Source organism: Temnothorax nylanderi, unplaced genomic scaffold, assembly GCF_030848795.1.
Source record: "Temnothorax nylanderi isolate EJ_2023f unplaced genomic scaffold, tnyl_v1.0 TNYL_tig0012_pilon, whole genome shotgun sequence".
Taxonomy (NCBI): Eukaryota; Metazoa; Arthropoda; class Insecta; order Hymenoptera; family Formicidae; genus Temnothorax; species Temnothorax nylanderi.
This window is the reverse complement of record NW_027249074.1, coordinates 779,737-803,971: the sequence shown is the minus strand read 5'-3', so window position 1 is coordinate 803,971 and position 24,235 is coordinate 779,737. Positions and strand designations below refer to the sequence as shown.

The 24,235-nt window shown below is 35.8% G+C and overlaps 2 protein-coding genes and 1 pseudogene across 3 annotated transcripts in view; 1 reads left to right on the top strand and 2 right to left on the bottom strand.

Annotated features, from left to right (window-relative positions):
* Bcs1 (Bcs1 chaperone) overlaps positions 1–24,235 on the top strand; it is a 216,861-nt gene that overhangs the window by 186,420 nt on the left and 6,206 nt on the right. The window lies entirely within an intron of this gene.
* On the bottom strand, positions 5–5,462 carry LOC139767798 (dnaJ homolog subfamily C member 10-like). 2 transcript variants are annotated; one of them, XM_071697423.1, is made up of 13 exons: positions 4,752–5,462; positions 4,337–4,519; positions 3,884–4,037; positions 3,604–3,817; positions 3,247–3,458; positions 2,865–3,089; positions 2,550–2,762; positions 2,233–2,353; positions 1,932–2,150; positions 1,577–1,852; positions 1,226–1,502; positions 936–1,131; positions 5–848 (listed from the first exon to the last, which is right to left on the bottom strand). In XM_071697423.1, coding segments are annotated over exons 2-13 (2,325 nt in total). In that variant the 5' UTR covers positions 4,339–4,519; positions 4,752–5,462; the 3' UTR covers positions 5–632. The 2 variants fall into 2 exon arrangements, with proteins under 2 accessions (XP_071553524.1, XP_071553525.1); XM_071697424.1 differs by having other exon boundaries at positions 1,577–1,849.
* On the bottom strand, positions 8,474–23,835 carry LOC139767807 (uncharacterized; annotated as a pseudogene).

Here is a 24,235-nt window from a genome sequence, read left to right as displayed (position 1 = left end):
GGTCTTATTAATTTGTTCATAGAGATTTTATTAATTGCTATGTACATAAATGTATAAAAAGTATCACAATGGGACCAAAATTATTTCTGGTCTAGTTTTTTCTTGGTTCCTTTTGGAAGAATGGACCGCGTCGGAGTAAACGGCAAACATTAGTTGCAGTAGTCGAGCAACATATCAATTACAGATAAGTACATTACTGAAATGTATTAAGGCTTCCGTTTCCTCGTTGCAACAATTCAGTAAAATGAATTGTGGTATCAGATGCAAGAAGTCATCTGATGAATTTTCTTTCTTATATGTATTGAAATAGATTAGTTTTTCCTATGCCATGATTCATTTGATAGTATATAGATTTGTGAAATATGCATTATATATGTTGCTTTAATAAATAGATGCATAATTTAGTCCATATATATCCTACATTTATAGCAAAAAGAGCTTATTAAGGCTCTTATATAAAGAGGCTAAGTATAACTAATTATTAACTCACGTATTGAAAAGAGAAATTGTATTTACCAATCTATATATCAAATCTGCATGATGGCATGTGAAAAAAATAAATTATTCGTATATTGCAAAAAAAGAATTCATGATAAAAAAAAGTCTTAAATTCAATTTAAGCACTTTGTCTATTATAGTTCGTCATGTTTCGTGTGAGAATTAATAATCTCCAAAATTTCATCCTTGATTACCTCAGCCGTTGCCGCAGAAATTTTGATACCATCGTATCTGTTTTGTTTTTTCTGCTTAGAATTATATAACATTAATGTCGGGAATACTTTTATATGTGCGCATTCATGCGCATAGAAGTTACAATTAATTCTTCCAAATTTAACTTTCTCCAGCAACTGAAATTAAAGTAGGATTTATAATTGATCTGGCTACTGTTAAATAAATTATAGATTGTAAATTGGTTATAATAAAGTAGCATTTACCTGAGCAGCAATTGCAAACTCAGGTTCCATCTTTTGACAATGCCAACATTGTGGTAAATAGAAATCGACGAGCCATATATGCTTGCTATTCAACAGCTTCTGATAGTCGGAAGAATTCAAATCATGGATTTTCTTTGGGAAGAATGTTGTTATCCATGTTAATATAGATAACGAATCTCGTTGCCCATTGTACAAGCTGCGTAAATGATAAAGATGCATGATGAATGCATTGATATTTGTTACATTAATCATGAATGCATGATTGAACATTGCAAAAAGTTGTAACTTACGCGATTGTATTTAGACCCTCGCTTCCTAATGGATACATTCTAATGTTGGGGTAAGAACGCACTCCTTGCGACGCGCATAAGGAAGCCTCAGCCTCGCAATCTACACTGGCAACGTTTACAAACGACAAACTGCTCAGTGACTTCGCAACGGCCATCCATTCGGGTGCTAATCTTTGACACGGTCCACACCATGGCGCAAAATAATCAACGATCCATATAACTTTACTTTTCTTCTTCGCCAATTTATGATAAAAGTTTCCCGACGTCAGTTCTATAACTGTATGAAACAATCAGATATAATGAAAAATGCGAAAATACACTAATATAATTATTTTATATATTATATCTTACCTGTTGGATTTCTTTTCTCATTAATGAATTGAATAATATTCGCAGCTGTCTTTGGTAACGTGAATTGATATGTATTGCTACCATTTATGAGCATTGCGGTAGGATAATACTGTATGTTGTATTGATGACATAGCGTGTTATGAACGGTACAATCAATGGTACCGAAACGAATTACTGATGCATCAAATTCTAACGACGCTCTCCGAAGTTCAGACAGAAACTGTATACAAGGTGGACACCACGGTGAAAACCAATCTAGGAACCATACTTCATCTGCTATAACATTTTGCTAGAGTTAGTATCCCCAGCATTGTAAAACCTCTCGAAAATGTGATTCGCGTTTACAATATAATACCATGATTTCTTTGTAATATCGATAACGCTTCTTCTGCAGAGAGAGCCCAAACGTTTGTAGCTTTCACACTAATTTGCACGAACTTAATAATATCGTTATTGATATTTTTTCCATGATTCAATTCAAACGCTCCGCCAGGCTTAAGCATGCCCCAGATTGGATAGCGATTTATACCCAGTTTAGAACAGAGCTGCCCGTTTCTGCCACAATTTATCTTACCTACAAGATAATACTTCATACTGTGTAAAAATATTTTATATTCGGTATCAGATCCCCATCAATGGATCACAAAAATATCTACCTAGATTAACACCACTGGCCGAAAACTTCTTCATTTGCAAATTCAAATCTCGCAAATTTGCCGTGTCGCCAATGTAAAAGCATACAAGCCAGGCAACGTTGGACTTCGTTTTCCTAATATGCTGTAAACCATAAAAAATATTCCTGATAAAAATATAATTTAAAAAGCAGGAATTGTATACAGAAAGTACATGTACTAACAAATGACAAATACATATACAAATTAATAATATTGTAATGTAATAATTAATAATAATATATGTAATATATTATTAATAGTAATATACAAATACTAACGAATTATAACATTTTGTTTACCTCAAAATCATTGTCAAATAACTCTTGTGGACTGGGCAATTGGTCCAAGAGCTTTTCTATCAATGTATTTATATTAGATATGTTATCAAGGAATATAGGCTCCCAAGAAGATGCATTATATATCGGTAAATAGACCGCGTGTACATTATAAGACATCTTATCATGACAATTGCCATTTTCGCACGCAAACACCCTTACATCAATCAATTTATCCTAAAAGAACCGTTATAATGCTATTTAACAATCGCGGTATCTTAAAAACTAAATTTAAAAAAGTAAATTAAAAACGTATCTCAATAAAATCACGTCACTTACGAATGTAGCCGCTACAATGAGCCTTTCATCGGAAGTAAAACAGTTCTGTTGATCACCACATATAAAAATTAACATAGGTCTTTGTACAATGTTCTTGCCGCGTAAGAACAGCTCCCATTGCGATTCACTTATTTCAGGTACGTGGCTATTTAGTCCGTCTAATGCAAAACGTGTAATGGCCTCCTGCGTTTTTTCTCCTCTATAATGCTCCCCATGCTGTGAATTCTTTGAGACAAAGAATGAGTTAGTATTATCAGCTGATTTAACTAACAAATATGGAAATATCGAATTATGTGCAGATTATATAATTTTCAAAAGATTATATAATACGATACTAATGAGAAATTGCACATTTTTTCCGCATATGTATATTTATATATACCTTTTGGAAATAGAGCAATGTAGGATAGGCACGTATTCCCACTTGATGACACAATTGGCTATTATATTCACAATTGACCGCTGCAATTTTCACGACACCATCAAGTAACTTAGCAACTTCTTTCCAGGTTGGTGCTAAGTGATGACAGTGGCTGCACATCGGAGAATAGAAGTTTACAAACCAACTTGAGTCAGAGTTAATAACACTTTCATCTGTACAAAGATATACACATGGATAACTTTAATATCACACATTTTAATTATTAATTCTTAATAACTTAGCATATTAATATCAATAAATTTCGTTTCGTACTTAACGACAGGGTCAACACAGGTACAGAAAAAGTTATATACTCACAATAATCACTTCTCTCCAAATTGATAACATGTTCGTCGTCGTCGTATATAAAACTGTTTTGATAGTAACTCCAAGAGTGATAGGTTTGTTTCTTGTGAGAGTTATTAAGACCATCTTCTCCATAAAGATCGTATTTTTTCCTTAAGTCATTATCTTTCAACGTCTCATAGGCCGTTGTTAATCGAACAAACTTATCATGAGCATCTGGATCGTCCTGAAGTATTAAAATATTATTAGCGACATAGCAGACAATGGTATATTGGCACTTTAATTCACGTACACTATTTTTGTCAGGATGATGGATGATGGCCAGCTTCTTAAAAGCCTTCCGAATCTCATCCTGACCAGCGGATCTGCTTATACCAAGAATCTCATAATAATCTTCTCCACGTGTCACAGAAACAATAATAAAGAGAGCAGCAATAACTTTATACCTGCAACAAGTACAAATATAACTTTGGATACACATTATATGCAGATATTAAATACACCTTACAATACAGAGTTAAGTTCTATTTCATGTTATTGCTCCGTTAATATTTGATTTAACAGCACCAAGTAAATAGGAATAAAGGATTAGCTTCAAATTTATTTTTATGCATAAATAACAGTAGCAGAAAAACGGATTCAAGTCTTTTGCGAAATTCTTCTCCAAATTCAGTGTCAGTACAGTTAATAAAAAAATCTTTTGCTTGTGTGCACAGTTTCCAGATTTAATAATACATGCACTCACATTTCTATAAAACCTTATTGCAGCTACGTTGCACAATGGATTTGGTGCTCCACTCCTCAAGTGGAAATCAGTCTTTCATCGTAACACCACGTATCCTCGTGTACTCCCACGCTCTATGATGTTATCGTTTGATACCGTGTTTGGGAGTAGACCAGTAAACCGCAGATCCTGCTTAAGGCGATCCTGCAGCCGTATGATTTACCGACATTATCGTTTTCACATAAATCTTTTAATTGGCTTTATAGAATTGCAAAAATCTTTTACAGAATTAAAGTACGCACAAAAATCTAGGCTAGCAAACGCGATTTTATATAAAAAACACCAAAAAATTAAAAATGTTACTTATTTGGGCACATACAGCTGTCACCTGACGACAATATTTGGTTAAAACAAAAATTCTGCAGTTTATACATACATAATGTTTGTCTCCTATCCTTAGGAAAACATGTAGGAATAATATCGTGCAAGTAGAAGTAAGATTCAATGCGTACAATAAAAGAAAAATGTGAATTTTATTTTAGTACTGCAAATACGGATGCAGAATGACAAGAAGAGCAGCAACAGTAGTTGCCGGATCTTGCGAAAGATGGCGAGCAATCGAAAAAAGGACAGATGTCATTTCGTTAGACAAAGACAGATATAGGGAAAACAAAATTAGAAAGGTTGACATTATCGACATCGAGGAAGTTCGCTTGTCACTGCAGGATCCCCTTAACCTCCAGTACTCCAGTCTCGAAATCGTCGTTATAAAAAAGCGTAGTGCCAATTATTCTCATAACAAAATTTCTAGCAACTCTTTTAACATCGCATTCGATTCTCAGAGTCAACTAAAAAAATTCCTATTTTATCTTCTCAAAAATTTAATTCTTTCAATTAAAAAAATCAAGTATCTAAAAGTTTCTTTTATTACAAATCGTTCCGCATAAAGTTTATTGTATTATATTACAAAATGGTTCTATTTGTCATACTGCAAACGAGATAATGCAGCAGTAATACAGCCTTTGACTATAGGTGCGTTCGGGGAGACGCTATTAGCGCTGACAACGTCATTCTATCTCTGTTACTTACTGAAAGTTGAACAAGGACAGAGCACGCTCATAGCGCTAAAAGCGCGCTCCGCGAACCCAGCCTATATAACATGGACTGCTAGCAGCAACTTCAGACTGGTAGTTAACCCATGCAACAGACAGAGAGGGACGCGTACCCAACATCTGCGATACTAAGCCCCGCCCCATCGACCAAAGACCGGCAAATTTAAATATACTTTAAGTTGTATCTATTATAAAAAACTTATATTTTTGTAGGTTTAAAGCGTAGTATGAGTACTTTAATTTTTACTAAGTTTGTAATGTATATTGTATATTTTGTTTATAAACATTTACATAAATATTAAAATATAATATGTTAAATATTGGAATATTTCAAAAGACAAAAATAGAAGCAAAGAATATAAAAACAAGATTACTTATTCTTATTTTAAATATAAGTAATAAATTATGATGTGCATAAAAAGATTAATAATACAATAATAATCTAAATTTTAAAAAATGTGTAAATAAAATAAATTAACACAAGAAAACGGTGTATAAGAAAAACTTATTACACATGCCATTTATTTCAATATCTGATACAATAAACAAAATATATTTGACATAAAATTAATATAATATAAACTATAATATAACTTTATGTAATATTCTTATATTTTTAATATTGTTACTGGCCCTGAAAAATAATAGTTTTTGTAAAATAATGTCTAATAAATGTATTATGTTCTTTTAAAGTAACTTGTTTTCCGTAGTAGTAAAATTTTATTTTAAAAAATAATGTAATAATTGATTTAATTATCATAAATTTGTGATCTTCCATTACGCCAAATGTTTGTGAAACTTCACGACTATGCAAATCAAAATTATTAAATAATGCAGTCACGTGTATATTTCTTAATGTTTTCGAAACCATTATATTAAATGCGTTTGAACTACTTAATTTATTGTTTATTCTAAAAAAATTAAAAATTTTTTCTGCAGCACTTACAATAGTAAACGTATCTATTCGAGGATATCTTAACAATCCACAATTTTTTCTATCAATAAACTTAGATGTTACTCCCTCACATTCATTGAACAATTGATAACACGTCTGACATTTTATAGACTTTAAAATCTTTTTTTCAACGTATCCTGCTATGTATGTAATTGCGTGATTATTAGTAAGATTTATATGTAGCAGTGGTATATCGTCAATTAACATATCATTATTATTTTCATCTTTATTATTTTCATTTTCCCTTTCTGTATTCGAACTAGTTGATGTTTTGTGCGATGAAACATTTAGGATAGGAATATTATCCAACGGAACACAATTTCCTTGTGTAGAGGGTTTAATTTCATTGTGATGCAGAAGGCGTTTATATGAAGCTATAAATTGCTTAATAGTGGGATTATTATTATATCCTCCCATTGCTCGAATACATGAAAAGAACATTTCCAAGTGATCTTGTGATAACTTATAAGACAATAGATATTGCAAATATCCCTTCTCTACGTATTCATAAAATAAAAACTGTACATTTTTCATATTAATAATTAACTCAAGAAAACCGGTTTTTGATGTTGTTTCTATCACTGGAACACGTTTCCCTTTGACTTCTAATGTAATAGATGACAAATACTTAATAGCTGTATCAAAAAAAGAAAAAATTTCTTTCATGTTATTCTTAGATAATGGCTTCTTATATTTACTGCAATAAAAATTTCTTGAATTAAGACAATCAAAAATATTGTTTATTATTCTACAAAATTGGGCTGTGGCAATACAATCTGTAAAATCTGGATGACCATCTTCATGAAACTGCTCTAAGGCTGCGGCACTACTCTCGCTTAAAATTTGTACAGCTAGTTTTACGTTCATTTTATTTTTGTACCACTGTATATGTTTAGAAGTCAATTTGTTAGCCAAATGAATGCAACCATTGTTTTGAAGATGAACAAGTTTTACCATAAATTCCCATCTGATTGCATTACCATCACCATCATACAGTATTTCTTTAGAAGCAAAAGTATTTCTGACTAACTTAATCATATGACAAGCGTCCAAAATAATTGGAATCTTATAACCATGAGTTGGGTGCAAAATGCTATCAAAATTATTATTAGCATTTAAATATTTACACATGCTAATATTTGATATGAGTCCGTCAAAAGTTAAAGCAATGACCTGAATTCCACAACTATCTATGGAAGTAAGAACTGTCTTTGTAATTTCACCTCGTTCTTCTGCAGTAAGTCCGTTGACAAAGAAGTATGCAATTGGTAGTTTCCATCTTTCATTTACACCGTTTAATAAATATACTAATGCTTGCTTAGCTACAGGTAAACGTTTATTATCATGGGTAGGCAATTCATTTTCCACATATCCTGTTAATGTTTTTTTTGTATGATCCCACTCTATTTGTCTTCTAATGGCCATTTCATCCGTCATGAGGCATGCATATAATTTCTTATCGCCTGCATTATTACTTTTCCTTTTCAATATCTGCACTGCTTCTTGAGTTAAACCTGGCGATCCATTTATATTGCTGTACCAAGCACGAATAGTGGATGACGCTGGTAATTTATTATGAAAAATATTTCTGATATAATCATATGCCTTTGGACTATAAAAGTTTAAAGTTAATGCAAAAGCACGTAATTCCGCAGAATATTTGCCTTTTCTTCCATCCTTAATTTGTCGAATAATATCGATATCTTCAGAAATACTCTAAACATTAGAAAAGAAATTTACAATCAATATTGTTTTTTTTTTTTTAAGATATGTTAACAAAATATTGAATATTGTAATTTCCCAAAAATTTTTTTGATAAAATATTACGTCAACAAAATAATATGAATTCGATTTAAATTATTTGATATGTAGTTCTTTTTGTATTTTATGTTACATTGTGATAATTTTTAATTATTATTCAAATGTAAAGATAAGGATAAAGATAATTTTTTAAATAGAATTTTTTATAACTAGTTAAAATAAAACGATTTAATAAAGTTACATTTGAAAAATATATAAAGCATTACGTTAATGATATTATATAAATGTCATAAATATAAAATATTCAAGAAATATAATATGGAAGTTTTACAACTCTATCTGTCTGAGTAGGATAAGGAATAATAATTTTAAAGACATAAATTAATGGAAGATAATAAAATTTAAAGATATTTTTAACTAGTTAAAAAAATTTATTTTTTATATATGTAGCGCAGATTGTTTAAACTCCTTAAACGTATACCCCAGGTATTTGAACTCTTTGACCTCCTCTAATTTCTTTCCCTTCCATCTCCAGTCATACTTCTTCTTCCTTCCTCCTCCCTTTCTAAACCTCATTATCTTTGTCTTCTCTATACTCAGTGTTAAGCCTTTCCTATCTAAATATCTCTCTAGCCTGCTTATCATTGATCTCATGTCCTGTTCCTCCTCCGCCAATAATGCTATATCATCCGCATACATTAGTGTGTAAATCTTCCCTCCTTTTAGTCTCACGCCTCCCCATTTGCCCTTTTTCATGTAATCCTCTATGTCTGCAATTAATATATTAAATAGTATCGGACTTAGCGGGCATCCTTGTCTCAAGCCCTTCGCCGTCCAGAATGTTCCTCCGCTCTCTCCTCCCCTTCCCACTCTGCTTTTTGTTTCTCTCAGAACCTCCTCTACCCTGTCTATCAGTCCTTGTCTCACTCCTCTCTCTCTCATCGCCTTGATTAATACTTCCTTATCCACTGACAAGGGAACCTCGCGAACTGGAAAATTCTGATTTAAATGAAACTTTCCACACATGTAGGGAGAGTAAAAAGATGAATTTAGATATTTTTTGTAGCTGCCCAAAAACGGTTTTAAGGGGTAAAACACTGCTCATATGTAGAGCGGTTTTTTGCTTTTCTCGATATATCTCGAAAAATATTTGAGATATCAAAAAATGTTTCTTATAAAAGTTTTACAGTAAAATCTTCTCTATTTGACAACATTAATAATATTTTTTGAAAATAATTTTTTAAACACAATTTTGATTAAAAATTAAAAAAATTTTTTTTTTTTTGAAATTTTATTAATGTGGTTGAATAAAGATGTTTTTACTATAAAACTTTTATTTGAAACATTTTTTGATATTTCAAATATTTTTCGAGATATATCGAGAAAAGCAAAAAACCGCTCTACATATGAGCAGTGGTTTCACCCCTTAAAACTGTTTTTGGGCAGCTACAAAAAATATCTAAATTCATCTTTTTACTCCCCCTACATGTGTGGAAAGTTTCATTAAAATCAGAATTTTCCAGTTCGCGAGGTTTCCTTGTGAGTCAAATGCCGCCTTCAAATCCACAAATTGTACTGTCATCTTTCCTTTCTCTTTTCCTAGTTGTCTATTTACCAAGTAGTTCAGTGCGAATATTTGATCCATCGTCCCCATTCCTTTTCTAAATCCAGCTTGATTATCGGGAATTAAGTTCTTCGATTCTACCTCCTTCCTTATCCTTTCAGCTAGTACCGCCGTGTAGATTGTGTACATCGAAGACATAATAGTTATTCCTCTATAGTCCTTCACCTCTCGTCCTTCTCCTTTCTTTACTATTGGAATTATCTCACCTTCCTTCCATTGTTCCGGCCAGCCTTCTCCCCTCCAGACCCGTTTGCATATTTTCCATATCCATTTCACCATTTCTTCTCCTCCGAATTTTCATGCCTCGTTCGGTATCCCGTCCTTGCCTATTGCTTTCCCTGTTTTCAGTTTCTCTATTACTTTTCTTACCTCTTCTAGTTCTATCTCTTCCTCCTCCTGCCTGCCCCCACCTCCTTCTCCCTTCACCACCCTGTTCGCCACTCCCCCCATTAGTTCCATGAAATATTCCTTCCAATCTTCCAGCTTTATCTCTTCGTTTATTCTCTTTCTTCTCTTCCTTATTCTACCTATCAATTCCCATACCTTTCCTTCCGTTCTCGCTTCTCCTATCTACCTAATCATCCTTTCTTTCTCCTCCTTTTTCTTTCTTTCGCACGTTTCCCTATACTCCTTCCTTCCTTCTCTATATCTTTCCACCTCTCCTTTTCCTTTTCTCCATTTCCTTAGTTCTCTCCTCACTTCTCTCTTTCTCTCCCTGCATTCCTCGTTCCACCACCCTCTTCCGTTCTTGTTAGCCCTTCTCCCGTTCTCTTTTTCATTCTCCTCTATTACTCTTCTTATCTTCGACATTCCTTCCTTTATCTCCTCTTGCAGATCTCTTTTTCCTCCTATCGTACACAGCCTCTCCCTAAATTGCGTTCTTCGCTCTTCGCTCCATATCCCTCTTCTTCTTATTCCTTCTGCTTCTCTCCTTCCCACTTCTTTGTTTTCCCTTTGGGTTGCCTCTTATCCAAAGTATTAATGGGTGGTGGTCTGAGTCTACCCTTTCTCCTACTTCCAGTCTTTCCACTCTCTCTCTCTAACCTCCTCTTCTCCTATAACATAGTCTATAACTGTCTCACCTTTCCCTCCTGTGTACGTAAATTCTGCCTCCTCGTCGCCCTTCATACCTCCGTTTAATATCATCCATCCTCTTTCATCGATAAATTTCAGTAGCTTCCTGCCCTCCTTATTTACCTTCTTGTCTTTAGATCTTCTCCTTCTTTCTTCCCCTCTTCCCTCGACTTCTTCTTCCCATCCTCCTTCCTCTCCCGTTCTCGCGTTAAACTCGCGTTAAAGTCGCCTCCTATTATGGTCCTTACTCCTTTTTCCCCCTCCTCCGTCCACTCCTTCAAACCTTCTAACTTCCTGTCTATATCATTGTTTACATATATTCCTATTATTCTCCAAATTTCCTCTCCTATTCTTATCTTACCTTCGATTTTTCCTTCTTCCTCTTCCACCCCTCTTACCTCCTTTACCTCTTCTAAGCTTTTCCTTATTCCTAATAACATGCCTCCGCACGCTCTACCTTTCCTGTTCTTCCTGGTCGCTATCTGTACTCTCCATTTATATCCTCTTGGTAACTTCTCTTTCATTTTCTCTCATCCTTTCTCATCCATCCATGTCTCCATCATTACAACCACCTCCCATTCTTTTATCCCTTCCCAAAAGTCCTTATCCTTGTTTGTTATACCTGCTACATTCCAGAAGGCCACTTTCCATGTCTCCTCCCCCCTCCTGTCATCTCTTTCCTCTCCCTCTTTATATCCCTCAGCCTCCCCTCTATCGCTTCCTCCCACGACTTCCTCTTCCTCCTCATTTATACTTTCTTCGTCCTTTCTGATCTCTTCGGTAGTGTTCGGCCTTTTTTCTATTTTCTTGCTCCCTTCCTGTCCCCCTTTCTGTGTTTCCTCTCTCCCTCTCCCATTCTCCATTCTCTCCACCTCTTTGTCCTCCTTCCTTTCTTTATGTTCCGCGAAAGTCATTCCTCTCTTCTAGTTTTCCTTTACTTTCATTCCATTTCCATTCTTTACTATCTACCCATATTTTTTGGTAACCGACCGTGATTCTCTTTCCTGTCTCTCTCATCTCCCCTGCTATCTTTCTTATCTCTTTCTGTAATTGTCTTTCTTTCTTGGTGAGATCGTCATCTAGAAAGCATTCATATTTCCTTCCTAGCTCCTTCTTTTTCCTCATTATATCCCTTTTGCTTTCCCAGTTTTTGCATCTCAGCATCCTCATTTTCATGTCTCCATATCCTATTTCTTGTACTTCATCGATGACTCCTTTCGTTTTATTTATCTCTTCTATCAGCTTCTCGATTTTTTCTTTTCTCTCCTTATCATCTCCTATTTTCTTTTCTTTCACAATTATGTTATTTCTCCTCCTTCTTCTTTCCGCCATCTCTAAATTTCTTTCTATCTCCTTCATTTTCCCTATTAAATCCCATCCCTCCTGTTTTTCTGTGCCGATCACATCTATCTTCTCCACCTTCTCTTCCAGTTTTTTCATTCTTTCTTCCAACGCCTTTCCTCGCTTTTCCCATATCTCCTCGCTCTTCTTAAATTCCTCCTTCAGTCCCTTAATCTCGTTTTTTATTTCCTCTTTATCTTTTTTCCTTTCTTCCTCTTGTTTTCTCCATTTTCCTTATTATTTCCTTTAGCAGCTCTTCTGTCGCCATGATTTCTTTTCTCTCTTCTTTTTTTTTAATTTTGGCTGGCGGTGATCTGTTGATCCTCCTTGTATCGTTAAATTTTTCCAGAATCTCTTTCTCCGCCCTAGCCGCCTCTTCCTCTAATTCTCCTCTTTTCCTCTTCTGAATGAGGTCCTTAACTGATCCTAGACTGTCCGTTCTTCCTCTCAGTTTGGTTAGCTCTTCCGCCTTCGTTGGCCTTTCTCTTGCTTTCTTTCCACGATCACCTTCTCTTTTCTTTCCTTCACCTCCTATCTGTTCACTCTCTGATATCTTAAAGTTTGGGGCTGGCGTTTTTTTTACCCCCTCTAATTCCTTAAACCTTTAGGAACAAACGATTTAAACGGAGGTACAAACGAGTACAAACGATTCTCCTTCGAATGGCGTTGGGCGTTTTCTGATATCTTAAAGTCGGGGGCTGGCGTTTTTTTACCCCCTCTAATTCCTTAACTTTTTAGGAACAAACGATTTAAACGGAGGTACAAACGGGTACAAACGATTCTCCTTCGAATGGCGTTGGGCGTTTTCTGATATCTTAAAGTTGGGGGCTGGCGTTTTTTTCACCCCCTCTAACTCCTTAACCCTTTAGAAACAAACGATTTAAACGGAGGTACAAACGGGTACAAACGATTCTCCTTCGAATGGCTTTGGGCGTTTTCTGATATCTTAAAGTTGGGGGCTGGCGTTTTTTTACCCCCTCTAATTCCTTAAACCTTTAGGAACAAACGATTTAAACGGAGGTACAAACGGGTACAAACGATTCTCCTTCGAATGGCGTTGGGCGTTTTCTGACATCTTAAAGTTGGGGGCTGGCGTTTTTTTCACCCCCTCTAACTCTTTAACCCTTTAGAAACAAACGATTTAAACGGAGGTAACGGTACAAACGGGTACAAACGATTCTCCTTCGAATGGCGTTGGGCGTTTTCTGATATCTTAACGTTGGGGGCTGTCGTTTTTTTACCCCCTCTAATTCCTTAACCCTTTAGGAACAAACGATTTAAACGGAGGTACAAACGGGTACAAACGATTTTCCTTCGAATGTCTTTGGGCGTTTTCTGATATCTTAAAGTTGGGGGCTGGCGTTTTTTTACCCCCTCTAATTCCTTAACCCTTTAGGAACAAACGATTTAAACGGAGGTACAAACGGGTACAAACGATTCTCCTTCGAATGGCGTTGGGCGTTTTCTGATATCTTAAAGTTGGGGGCTGGCGTTTTTTTCACCCCCTCTAACTCCTTAACCCTTTAGAAACACTAGCACCACAGACGCGCGCTTTGCGCGCGCTATTTAGCTTTAACATTATGCTATTACTATTACACTATTAATTTCTTGATACACACAACTGTCAAAATATACGATGACAGCTGCAAATGAAGTAAGCGCAGCGAGAAAACCAATCAGCATCGCGGAAAAGCGGCAACAATAAATTCGACTATCGACTTAACATGCCTTTTTTTAGAAAAAAAAAGATTTAAACGGAGGTACAAACGGGTACAAACGATTCTCCTTCGAATGGCGTTGGGCGTTTTCTGATATCTTAAAGTTGGGGGCTGGCGTTTTTTTCACCCCCTCTAATTCCTTAAACCTTTAGGAACAAACGATTTAAACGGAGGTACAAACGGGTACAAACGATTCTCCTTCGAATGGCGTTGGGCGTTTTCTGATATCTTAAAGTTGGGGGCTGGCGTTTTTTTACCCCCTCTAATTCCTTAACCTTTAGGAACAAACGATTTAAACGGAGGTACAAACGGGTACAAACGATTCTCCTTCGAATGGCGTTGGGCGTTTTCTGATATCTTAAAGTTGGGGGCTGGCGTTTTTTTCACTCCCTCTAACTCCTTAACCCTTTAGAAACAAACGATTTAAACGGAGGTACAAACGGGTACAAACGATTCTCCTTCGAATGGCGTTGGGCGTTTTCTGATATCTTAAAGTTGGGGGCTGGCGTTTTTTTCACCCCCTCTAACTCCTTAACCTTTTAGAAACAAACGATTTAAACGGAGGTACAAACGGGTACAAACGATTCTCCTTCGAATGGCGTTGGGCGTTTTCTGATATCTTAAAGTTGGGGGCTGGCGTTTTTTTACCCCCTCTAATTCCTTAAACCTTTAGGAACAAACGATTTAAACGGAGGTACAAACGGGTACAAACGATTCTCCTTCGAATGGCGATGGGCGTTTTCTGATATCTTAAAGTTGGGGGCTGGCGTTTTTTCACCCCCTCTAACTCCTTAACCCTTTAGAAACAAACGATTTAAACGGAGGTACAAACGGGTACAAACGATTCTCCTTCGAATGGCGTTTGGCGTTTTCTGATATCTTAAAGTTGGGGGCTGGCGTTTTTTTCACCCCCTCTAACTCCTTAAGACCTTTAGAAACACTAGCACCACAGACGCGCGCTTTGCGCGCGCTATTTAGCTTTAACATTATGCTATTACTATTACACTATTAATTTCTTGATACACACAACTGTCAAAATATACGATGACAGCTGCAAATGAAGTAAGCGCAGCGAGGAAATTAATCAGCATCGCGGAAAAGCGGCAACAATAAATTCGACTATCGACTTAACATGCTTTTTTTTAGAAAGGAAACGATTTAAACGGAGGTACAAACGGGTACAAACGATTCTCCTTCGAATGGCGTTGGGCGTTTTCTGATATCTTAACGTTGGGGGCTGGCGTTTTTTTACCCCCTCTAATTCCTTAACCTTTAGGAACAAACGATTTAAACGGAGGTACAAACGGGTACAAACGATTCTCCTTCGAATGGCGTTGGGCGTTTTCTGATATCTTAAAGTTGGGGGCTGGCGTTTTTTTACCCCCTCTAATTCCTTAACCCTTTAGGAACAAACGATTTAAACGGAGGTACAAACGGGTACAAACGATTCTCCTTCGAATGGCGTTGGGCGTTTTCTGATATCTTAAAGTTGGGGGCTGGCGTTTTTTTACCCCCTCTAACTTCCTTAACCTTTAGGAACAAACGATTTAAACGGAGGTACAAACGGGTACAAACGATTCTCCTTCGAATGGCGTTGGGCGTTTTCTGATATCTTAAAGTTGGGGGCTGGCGTTTTTTTACCCCCTCTAATTCCTTAAACCTTTAGGAACAAACGATTTAAACGGAGGTACAAACGGGTACAAACGATTCTCCTTCGAATGGCGTTGGGCGTTTTCTGATATCTTAAAGTTGGGGGCTGGCGTTTTTTTACCCCCTCTAATTCCTTAAACCTTTAGGAACAAACGATTTAAACGGAGGTACAAACGGGTACAACGATTCTCCTTCGAATGGCGTTGGGCGTTTTCTGATATCTTAAAGTTGGGGGCTGGCGTTTTTTTACCCCCTCTAATTCCTTAACCTTTAGAAACAAACGATTTAAACGGAGGTACAAACGGGTACAAACGATTCTCCTTCGAATGGCGTTGGCGTTTTCTGATATCTTAAAGTTGGGGGCTGGCGTTTTTTTCACCCCCTCTAACTCCTTAACCCTTTAGAAACAAACGATTTAAACGGAGGTACAAACGGGTACAAACGATTCTCCTTCGAATGGCGTTGGGCGTTTTCTGATATCTTAAAGTTGGGGGCTGGCGTTTTTTTCACCCCCTCTAACTCCTTAACCCTTTAGAAACAAACGATTTAAACGGAGGTACAAACGGGTACAAACGATTCTCCTTCGAATGGCGTTGGGCGTTTTCTGATATCTTAAAGTTGGGGCTGGCGTTTTTTTACCCCCTCTAATTCCTTAACCTTTTAGGAACAAACGATTTAAACGGAGGTACAAACGGGTACAAACGATTCTCCTTCGAATGGCTTTGGGCGTTTTCTGATATCTTAAAGTTGGGGGCTGGCGTTTTTTTCACCCCCTCTAACTCCTTAACCCTTTAGAAACAAACGATTTAAACGGAGGTACAAACGGGTACAAACGATTCTCCTTCGAATGGCGTTGGGCGTTTTCTGATATCTTAAAGTTGGGGGCTGGCGTTTTTTTCACCCCCTCTAACTCCTTAACCCTTTAGAAACACTAGCACCACAGACGCGCGCTTCGCGCGCGCTATTTAGCTTTAACATTATGCTATTACTATTACACTATTAATTTCTTGATACACACAACTGTCAAAATATACGATGACAGCTGCAAATGAAGTAAGCGCAGCGAGAAAACCAATCAGCATCGCGGAAAAGCGGCAACAATAAATTCGACTATCGACTTAACATGCCTTTTTTTTAGAAAGGAAACGATTTAAACGGAGGTACAAACGGGTACAAACGATTCTCCTTCGAATGGCGTTGGGCGTTTTCTGATATCTTAAGTTGGGGGCTGGCGTTTTTTTTCCTCCTCTAATTCCTTAACCTTTAGGAACAAACGATTTAAACGGAGGTACAAACGGGTACAAACGATTCTCCTTCGAATGGCGTTGGGCGTTTTCTGATATCTTAAAGTTGGGGGCTGGCGTTTTTTTCACCCCCTCTAACTCCTTAACCCTTTAGAAACAAACGATTTAAACGGAGGTACAAACGGGTACAAACGATTCTCCTTCGAATGGCGTTGGGCGTTTTCTGATATCTTAAAGTTGGGGGCTGGCGTTTTTTTCACCCCTTCTAACTCCTTAAGACCTTTAGAAACACTAGCACCACAGACGCGCGCTTTGCGCGCGCTATTTAGCTTTAACATTATGCTATTACTATTACACTATTAATTTCTTGATACACACAACTGTCAAAATATACGATGACAGCTGCAAATGAAGTAAGCGCAGCGAGAAAACCAATCAGCATCGCGGAAAAGCGGCAACAATAAATTCGACTATCGACTTAACATGCCTTTTTTAGAAAAAAACGATTTAAACGGAGGTACAAACGGGTACAAACGATTCTCCTTCGAATGGCGTTGGGCGTTTTCTGATATCTTAAAGTTGGGGGCTGGCGTTTTTTTCACCCCCTCTAACCCCTTAACCCTTTAGAAACAAACGATTTAAACGGAGGTACAAACGGGTACAAACGATTCTCCTTCGAATGGCGTTGGGCGTTTTCTGATATCTTAAAGTTGGGGGCTGGCGTTTTTTCACTCCCTCTAACTCTTTAACCCTTTAGAAACAAACGATTTAATCGGAGGTACAAACGGGTACAAACGATTCTCCTTCGAATGGCGTTGGGCGTTTTCTGATATCTTAAAGTTTGGGGCTGGCGAAAAACGGGGACAAACGATTCCTTCGAATGGCTTTGGCGTTTTCTGATATCTTAAGTTTGGGGCTGGCGTTTTTTTACCCCCTCTAATTCCTTAACCTTAGGAACAAACGATTTAAACGGAGGTACAAACGAGTACAAACGTTCTCCTTCGAATGGCGTTGGGCGTTTTTGATTATTTTTTCAACATGATTGTGTGTATACATATCTCTACAAAGGTATGAACAGTAATCTATATCATTAATAATGTTATTGCAGACTCGATGCAGATTAAATGTCTCGATGTTATATTATATGTATATAATGCGATAATTACTACGTTTACGCGAGCTGTTAATTCTTTAGAAACTTACGATAATTCCTTCGCGTAAACGGGATTTTGTAGTAACTTACGATAATTTACTCCGCGTAACGAGGTAAATGTTAATGTAAATAACTTTAATATAATCTAGTAATCTAGTATAATCTAGTATATATAAGTCTAGTAATAATTTTTGATCATTGAGTACAATTAAAACTTAGTACAACATATAAAAATATAAATACAATACACAATATATATACATTATATATACAAAAAAATAAGTATAAATTTAATTTTTATTTACCTGTAATGTCCCACAACAATCAGAAGAAAGACTATATTTTTGCTTTAAATCTTCTAATAATGTGCTTAAGCTGTTTGTTTTCTTTTCTTTACGTGAAAGTTGAGTTCGCAAACGTTTTATAGTGATATTTTTCTTTCTTGTCGTTTCTCTTAACATTTTAATGACATTTATCATTTCATCTCGAGACATATTTTCTATTAGGGCATCCGTTATCTCTCCAGGATATCTAATCTTCTTGGTAAACGTTGCAACACTTTTATCCTCAATGCATTCCTCAACTTGCATATTGGAAGAGAATACATCAGTTTCTTCGCTACAATGATGACTACTTATGGGTGTTTCTTTTTCAATATTTTCTTGTAGCTCATTTAAATTAATTTCACTAGCTTCATTATATTTAACTGAATTTTATCTTGAATAATTAGCTGGTTTATTTGAAATTGATCAATTTCTTCGATTTCGTTAGGATTTAAATTATCTTCATTTTCAGATATTGTCTTACTGTAAAATATTCAATTAATAAACAATTTGATTAATTAAAGAAAAAAGAGAGAATAATATATATTTAATACATATTTTATTTATATATTCAAATTATAAAAAGTATCTTAAAGCATATTGCGTTAAAATTAAAACATTTTTTTATTAATAAGCAGAAAGGAATAAAAAACTGAATGTTTATTATAAATAGTTTTTATTATATTTTACCTTTGTTCTGCATTGGGAAATACACTTGGGACAGCATTCTTTTTCAAACGAACACTTTGCAATCCAAATTGTTCAATTTGGTCTTCCGAAAAGTGTTTGATGCAGATTCTACTGTATTTTAAGGGATTACAAGCATTACTTTGTTTGTTTAAAACAAGTAATGCATTTATCCATTTTTCTTTCAGTTTCTTATCAGTGGGGAATCTGAAAATATAATAGAATTATATTCTTAAAATATGAAAGATTATTTGCTATAACCATATATATATATATATATATATACAGGGTGAATCTTAATGAGGCACCCAAACCATTTACCATAGGAGATGAGGTTACCGACCGCACTGTAATGAACCGAACGATCCATAGGTGGACACCAGCTGAATCGACCGCTTGATCAACGAGTCCGAGGTGATGTACAGGCATAGTTAAAAACTGTGTGAATCAATAAACGATATCGTATGTACATACTTTTCTAATATATCCAACTGTCTTACGCATTTTTCTTTTTACATATAATTGTATTTAATTGATCTTATTATTCTCCATCTATGCGCGAACGTATTAACCGCCATGTACTTACGTTTACGCGAGCCGTTACTTTTGTAGTAACTTACAATAATTCACTCGTTTACGCAGAGTAAATTATCGTAAGTTACTACAAAATTTCCTTTACGCGAAGGAATTATCGAAAGTTACTACAGAAGTAACGCTCGCGTAAACGTAGTAATATAGTACGGGATCCGGCCGCGTGATTTATACGTTTATCTTATCTGTTATTTTATCGAAATGCGATTTTAATGGAAGATTACATATCAGGTCATACATCGCGGCCGGTGTGCCTAGCAAAATCTTGCCGCAAGTACCCTCAATTAGAGCTGTTTTAATTAAATTTTTAAGACAACTTTGTTTATTTGTTTGCGAAGTAAATGAAGCGTCATCTGAAAGAGAGTGATCTAAAAAACTTGAAAAAAATAGGTTCCCACCTCTCAGTCTGCCGCAACCTCCTGGCAGCCAGATGCAAAAAGGTTCTTTTTTGTTAATTATCAACGTTCATCGTGTAATCGAAACAATTTTTACACAAATTGAAGCTAAATTTTTCCTCTACACGATGGAATATGGTTGCCTGCGTAAAAGCTGCCGCAACTAGTGGTTGCCAGCATTTGAATGACTCGCTCTCGCCTGCGCGAGCTCTTCAATCTTACAATGTGTTACAATGGAATAATCACAGCAATTTCCTTGCATTTCTTTAATATTACAATAGTTTTTAAACAAGTTTTCAAAAATTCCTTTTATAAATAATTCCGCCGCTCATTCGTCTTCCGACTCGTCTGAACTCGCAACATCATACTCCAAATCATCAGAATTATCATTCGCGTTTTCAGATCTTTCATTCATCGACACGCGCAATTTTTGTAAATTCGATGTGGCAAAATGCTACAGATCCGTGTTGTATTAAATTACGCGCTGAAGATTGCGGTTGGTTATTAGATGGTTTTTTGAAACCAACGTGGTTCGTTGGGTACCCAACGCCGTTGAAAGTCGAAGATGTATTGCGCATGTCGATGAATGAAAGTTCTGAAAACGCGAATGATAATTCTGATGATTTGGAGTATGATGCTGCGAGTTCAGACGAGTCGGAAGACGAATGAGGGGCGGAATTTATTTATAAAAGGAATTTTTGAAAACTTGTTTAGAAACTATTGTAATATTAAAGAAATTCAAGGAAATTGCTGTGATTATTCCATTGTAAACATTGTAAGATTGAAGAGCTCGCGCAGGCGAGAGCGAGTCATTCAAACGCTGGCAACCACCAGTTGCGGCAGCTTTTACGCAGGCAACCATATTCCATCGTGTAGAGGAAAAATTTAGCTTCAATTTGTGTAAAAATTGTCTCGATACACGATGAACGTTGATAATTAACGAAAAAAGACCTTTTTGCACCTGGCTGCCAGGAGGTTGCGGCAGACTGAGAGATGGCGACCTATTTTTTTCAAGTTTTTTAGATCACTCTCTTTTAGATAACGCTTCATTTCCTTCGCAAACAAATGAACGAAGTTGTCTAAAAAAATTTAATTAAAACAGCTCTAATTGAGGGTACTTGCGGCAAGATTTTGCTAGGCACACCGGCCGCGATGTATGACCTGATATGTAATCTTCCATTAAAATCGCATTTTGATAAAATAACAGATAAACGTATAAATCACGCGGGCCGGATCCTAGACTAATAGAAAGAAATATCTTTGTATCTGTTTCTACGTTTATGCGAGCGATTACTTCTGTGCGATAACTTACGATAATTCACTCGTTTACGCGAAGTAAATTATCATAAGTTACCACAAAATTCTGTTACGCGTAAGAATTATCGTAAGTTACTACAGAAGTAACGCTCGCGTAAACGTAGTAAGAGTATCTTTTTTTATACGATTTTTTTTAAATATTTATATTTTAATACAGTTTACTTGGTGGCGATTTCTTTTCACGCTTACGCGGAACATTTTAGCGCGTAAAAAAAGAGTTTGGATATAAGCGGGAAAAAAATAAAATATTCTACCATTCTTATACAAAATTGAAGCAATTCTACTTTTCTACAAGAAATATTCTACTGCATACTTTATGGATATAAAAGTAATAATGTGAAAAATTAGAAGTAATAACAGTGGACTTCCGCACCACCCTTGAGGTACCACCAATGGCGCGTTAGGTTTTTTAAAGTGGACCTTCGCCTGGAGCCATATTGTACCACATCTTTAGACCTTTCAGTATAAAGTTCAAATAGATACATTGAAGTCATATTGCGTAAGAGCGCACGCAGATGAAAATTATATCAACGTGTGACCGTGCGCAACACATCACCAATTTATCATATTTTTACTTTAGTATGTGCTCGAAATGGCCCCCTTCCATTCTCTCACAAAATGTAGCCCTTGTCAAAATTGCACTCATTCTCAATTTTTATTCTCAATACACAGATGCTTACTTAAAAAAAAAGTAATGTCTACTGAAAAACACAGTAATATCTAAGATTAAGATCGTAAGCGATACTGTCTGAAAGAAATAATAGAAAAGAAATAATTGCTGAGAAGTTCCATTATTCAATCAGTGCGATTCTGTAACCATTAAGTACTGTTGGCTCTTTATATTCGTTTTATCGCGCGAGTTCAGAGCAGTTCAGAGAGATTCATAACAGTTATTGTAGAATAGATTGTTAGCTCAGCGTTAGCGTATTAAACTGTCATTCCGGAATCTTAGGTTGAATCCCGTCTCCCGTCAATGTGTTTTCAAAAATTGTAAAACAGTGCGTAATTTTAATTAATAAAATAGAATATGCGAAACCACGAATACAAATTAAACTTTAAAAATATTCAAAAAAATTAGACCTATTTGAAAATATAAAAAGAAATTTTTTTTTTAATTATTGCACCGGAATCATTACTGATTTTATCGTAATGGTTACTGTGAGATCCGTACTGGTTACTGAAAGAATGTTTACTGTAGTAGCGCGTAATGGTTACTGTAAGAAAGATTAAAAGTTGAGAGTGAGCAAAAATACAGGAATTATTACTGTTTTTCGGCTCTTAGTGCAGGTAATTAAGTTTGCACAACGCGACTTGCTAGTGCTCAAGATCTGAAGGATTTAATTGTACGAGCTTGTCGTGCAATAAGTCCACGGGTCTTGCGCCGGGGTGCATCGTGTAATTTTAAAAAAGGCTACATTTTGTGAGAGGCTGGAGGGAAACCATTTCGAGCACGCATACTGAGATAAAAACATGATAAATTGGTAATGTGTTGCGCACGGTCACGTTGATGTAATTTTTCATCTGTGTGCGTTTTTACACGCAGTAAGACTTTAGTACATCTGTTTAAACCTTTATACTGAAAAAGGTCTAAAATGTGGTACATTACGGGTCCAGGCGAAAAAACCTAAAGCGCTATTGGTGGTACCTCAAGGTGGTGCGGAAGCCCACTGTTATTACTTCTAATTTTTCACATTATTACTTTTATATCCATAAAGTATACAGTAGAATATTTCTTGTAGAAAAGTAGAATTGCTCAATTTTGTATAAGAATGGTAGAATATTTTTATTTTTTTTCCGCTTATATCCAACTCTTTTTTTACGCGCTAAAATGTTCCGCGTAAGCGTGAAAAGAAATCGCCACCAAGTAAAACTGTACTAAAATATAAATATTTAAAAAAAATCGTATAAAAAAGATACTCTTACTACGTTTACGCGAGCGTTACTTCAGTAGTAACTTACGATAATTCCTTCGCGTAAAGGAATTTTTGTAGTAACTTACGATAATTTACTCTGCGTAAACGAAGTGAATTATCGTAAGTTACTACAAAAGTAACGCTCGCGTAAACGTAGTACATGCGGTTAATACGTTGCGCATAGATGGAGAATAATAAGAAATCAAATTAAATACAATTATATGTAAAAAGAAAAATGCGTAGACAGTTGGATATATTAGAAAAGTATGAACATACGATATACGTTATTTGATTCACAGTTTTTAACTTGCCTGTACATCACCTCGGACTCGTCGATCGAAGCGGTCGATTCAAGCTGGTGTCACCTATGGATCGTTCGGTTCATTACAGTTGCGGTCGGTAACTCATCTCCTATGGTAAATGGTTGGTGCATCATTAAGATTCACCCGGTATATATACATACATATTTATTTAAGGTTAACTTTGACTTACCCATACATAGGCACGATAGACTTATGTCTTTCAGTCCTCCTTTTGTATTTACTTGATGTGCATCCTTCAACAAAACAATAAGCGACCATATTGTTGTATATTATACTAATTTTTTTATTTAATTTATTTCTGATAGCAAAACACTCGCAGAAACACGTGCACATGTAGTATGTACAGTGAGGAGCATAAATGAGTTCCGTTACCCGGTGAGCTACGGTGCAGAGCGGTGCAGATGAGCGCGCTACCTCTAGGTCGGTTACCGACCTACTTACAGCCACGGTCGATAAAAGGTTCAAATACAGAACCGCGAACGCGTAAAAATAGTCAGTCACGCTGTATTGCTCGCGCGTGCATTTGATTAAAAAAACATGTTTAATACAATTTGATACACACAATTAATATTTATTACATACAGTATAACAATCATAGGTGATTATGTAGGTAATTATAATTGTATTATGCATCTGCAACTATTATTCCACCGACTAAGTATGTGTTTACTGGAATAATATAATTACAGATAATATGATAATTATAATTACAACATAATTACTTATAATTATTCTATTG

What these genes read in the sequence shown, in the direction of transcription:
- LOC139767798 (XM_071697423.1), bottom strand. An exon ending in TTTGGAGAGAAGTGATTATT is followed by an intron (nt 3,459 to 3,603) that starts GTGAGTATATAA and finishes ATCTTTGTACAG; the next exon opens with ATGAAAGTGTTATTAACTCT. An exon ending in TCATTGTAGCGGCTACATTC is followed by an intron (nt 2,763 to 2,864) that starts GTAAGTGACGTG and finishes CGGTTCTTTTAG; the next exon opens with GATAAATTGATTGATGTAAG.